The sequence below is a fragment of the Oculina patagonica genome, chromosome 9 (assembly GCF_052425735.1).
Source record: "Oculina patagonica isolate OP01 chromosome 9, crgOcupat, whole genome shotgun sequence".
Lineage (NCBI taxonomy): Eukaryota > Metazoa > Cnidaria > Anthozoa > Scleractinia > Oculinidae > Oculina > Oculina patagonica.
This window is the reverse complement of record NC_135766.1, coordinates 9,011,341-9,013,840: the sequence shown is the minus strand read 5'-3', so window position 1 is coordinate 9,013,840 and position 2,500 is coordinate 9,011,341. Positions and strand designations below refer to the sequence as shown.

The 2,500-nt window shown below is 39.2% G+C and overlaps 1 protein-coding gene and 1 pseudogene across 1 annotated transcript in view; both read left to right on the top strand.

Moving 5' to 3' along the window:
* LOC144665841 (uncharacterized) overlaps positions 1-832 on the top strand; it is a 1,669-nt pseudogene extending 837 nt beyond the window's left edge.
* LOC144665657 (CUB and sushi domain-containing protein 3-like) overlaps positions 1-2,144 on the top strand; it is a 546,049-nt gene extending 543,905 nt beyond the window's left edge. Inside the window, exon 22 of the mRNA XM_078526929.1 lies at positions 1,511-2,144. Coding sequence (XP_078383055.1) covers positions 1,511-1,827 — 317 coding nt within the window. The 3' untranslated portion in view covers positions 1,828-2,144. The remainder of the gene's footprint in view (positions 1-1,510) is intronic.
* The last annotated feature ends 356 nt before the right edge of the window (positions 2,145-2,500 follow it).

Sequence of the window (2,500 nt, the reverse complement as noted above, 5' to 3'; positions counted from 1 at the left end):
ATTCCAAAACAAATCTATCCTCGACGTCAAAACCCACTACAAGCCGACCGAGACCTTTCAATATACACACTATTCCTCTAGCCACCCACCAGGTGATAAGAGAAGTTTTATAAAAGGAGAAGCCGTCAGACTTCTAAGAACAAACTTCTCGGAAGAAAATTTCCAGGAGGCCATGTGTATCTTCAAAACACGACTTGAAGCGCGTGGTTATCCAAAAAGGTAAGGTGAAGTCTGCTTCGAGCCTAGTGGCCCATACAGGCCGGAGCTTATCCCGGTTTCCGTAGCATTAAGCGACTAGGAGTATTGCTACTCCCCCCTTGATGGGATGCTAGTCCATCGCAGGGTTACCCCCAGCAGAAAATTCGCCGGTACCCATTTATACACCTGGGTGGAGAGAGGCACTGTGAGAGTAAAGTGTCTTGCCCAAGAACACAACGCAGCGCCCCGGCCAGGCCTCGAACCCGGGCCATTCGACTCGGAGGCGAGCGCGCTAACCATTAGGCCACCGCGCCTCCCATGGTTATCCAAAAAGCCTAATTGAAAAAACCTTATGAGGTCTCCTTTGCCGAAAGGCAGACGGCACTTAAAAAACAAACAGTAAAAAACTAAATGCAAAATAATGCCTTTTGTGACAACGTACCACCCAGGGGTTAAACATTTAAAACAAATACTGATGCAACATTGGAGTCCCATTCATAATCAGCCACTTCTGAAAACAATTTACAAAACGCCTCCGATTATATCTTACAAAAGAGGTAAATCGCTCCAAGACATACTCGTAAGTGCAAAACTTTTAAAACGGCTCGTGCATCGCTTACGTAAAACCACATAGGGGAGTCTGTGTGCGCCTGTCGATGCCTTTTTCAAAATTCTGCTTTCCCACTTAATACTTTCTTCAAATTGTTTCAACTGTCAGTTTAAAAAAAGGTGTCAATCAGCTGTTAGATGTTGGCTAATTTTCAGGCCAGTTAACCCCATCCAGAACTCTAAGAGAGTAACAGTGACCAAAATTTAAACAAAGTAAACAGGCAGATCAAATGAGAAATTTAAAATATGCGTGTTATGAAAAGGTTTTGTGAAATTGCTCCACATTATTAGATTACTCGGTATTTCATATGCTTTTTTTATAAAAATGTTATTATATACACATTCCATATTGTCTATGTAATACATAATTACTTGATTGATTGATTAATTAACTAATTCATTAATTGATATAAATATATTTATTTATTTTATACAAATTCATTGTATCAAAGTAGGGGGTGGGGGGGACACAGAGGAAGAAAGGAAAACATTTTAAATTGAAATCACTACATTAAACAGGGCAACATTTCATTGGTAGAAAGCCGAACATTTCTCCTTGTCCTAAAAAAAAGAAACCCCATACATTCCTTAACACCCCGAAAGCCACCTTTCTATAAATCAAGGTAGATGTGTAATGGAACTTTTCATGTGTTTGCGTTTTCTCCGTAATAAATGTTTCTGTTTTTATTTTCCTGTTATTCAGATACCAGTAGCAGTTATGGTTCATCTTCCAATGCCTTCATATTCTCTCTTCGGAACAAGGAAGGTCTTGGACCGTTTAAGAGCATGGTGAAAAGTTCACAATATGCAATTTACAGGAACTCAGGTTATGGACCAACATTTGGTTATGGGTTCGACATCAGCATTGTTAACAATGCAAACAGCAACACTAAATCATACACATCCTTTGGTCACGGCGACTCCTACTCTGTTCCAAGTGGAGTACAAAGCAAGTACACAATCCTGGCTGGAACTCAGTACTTCACACCTGATGAGGTGGAGGTATTCTATCTTGGCTGAGTCACGGGACACGGAGACTTAAAACAAACGCTAAACCGTTACACATATTTTATTTTATTTACTTAGTGTTTGTGTTGTAGTTTATAGACCATTTCAAGATATGTTTTCGTCGGTGTCGCAAAAATACCCATTTTCAGTAAGTAGCTTTGTTTCATATAAAACAAATACAGCTATGTAAAAAATAAATGTGACTATTAAATTATATAAGTACTTAGATTTACTCACGATAAAACGCCTCGAATAAAAATCGCCTCTCTTTCATGGGAAGCAATCGTATTTGGTATACGATTTTTCTCACTAGTAAAAAATATCGTGCGACCAATCACAGCCCTGATACGAAAAAATCGTATCCGATTTTCCCGCCATTTGAGTTGGCAGTTACTTAGCCTTTATTTTTTTTTTTTACTTAGCCTTTATTAACGTCTGAGGCGTTAAGGCTGTCCGTTACGAGCGCCGTTAAGACGCTCTTACGAAAAGACGTTAAATCCGTCAGACGTTAAAGGCGTCTGTCTCATTTACCGTTTTTATACTAGACGTTTAAGTCGTATCGAGACAGTTTAAACGTCTCAGATGGCTTTAACGTCTCTAGTATAAAAACGGACATTTTGTTCACTGAAAATTGAAAAATAAAACGAGTCCAACTCTGATTCATTCAGCTATGAGCTGCTGCTCG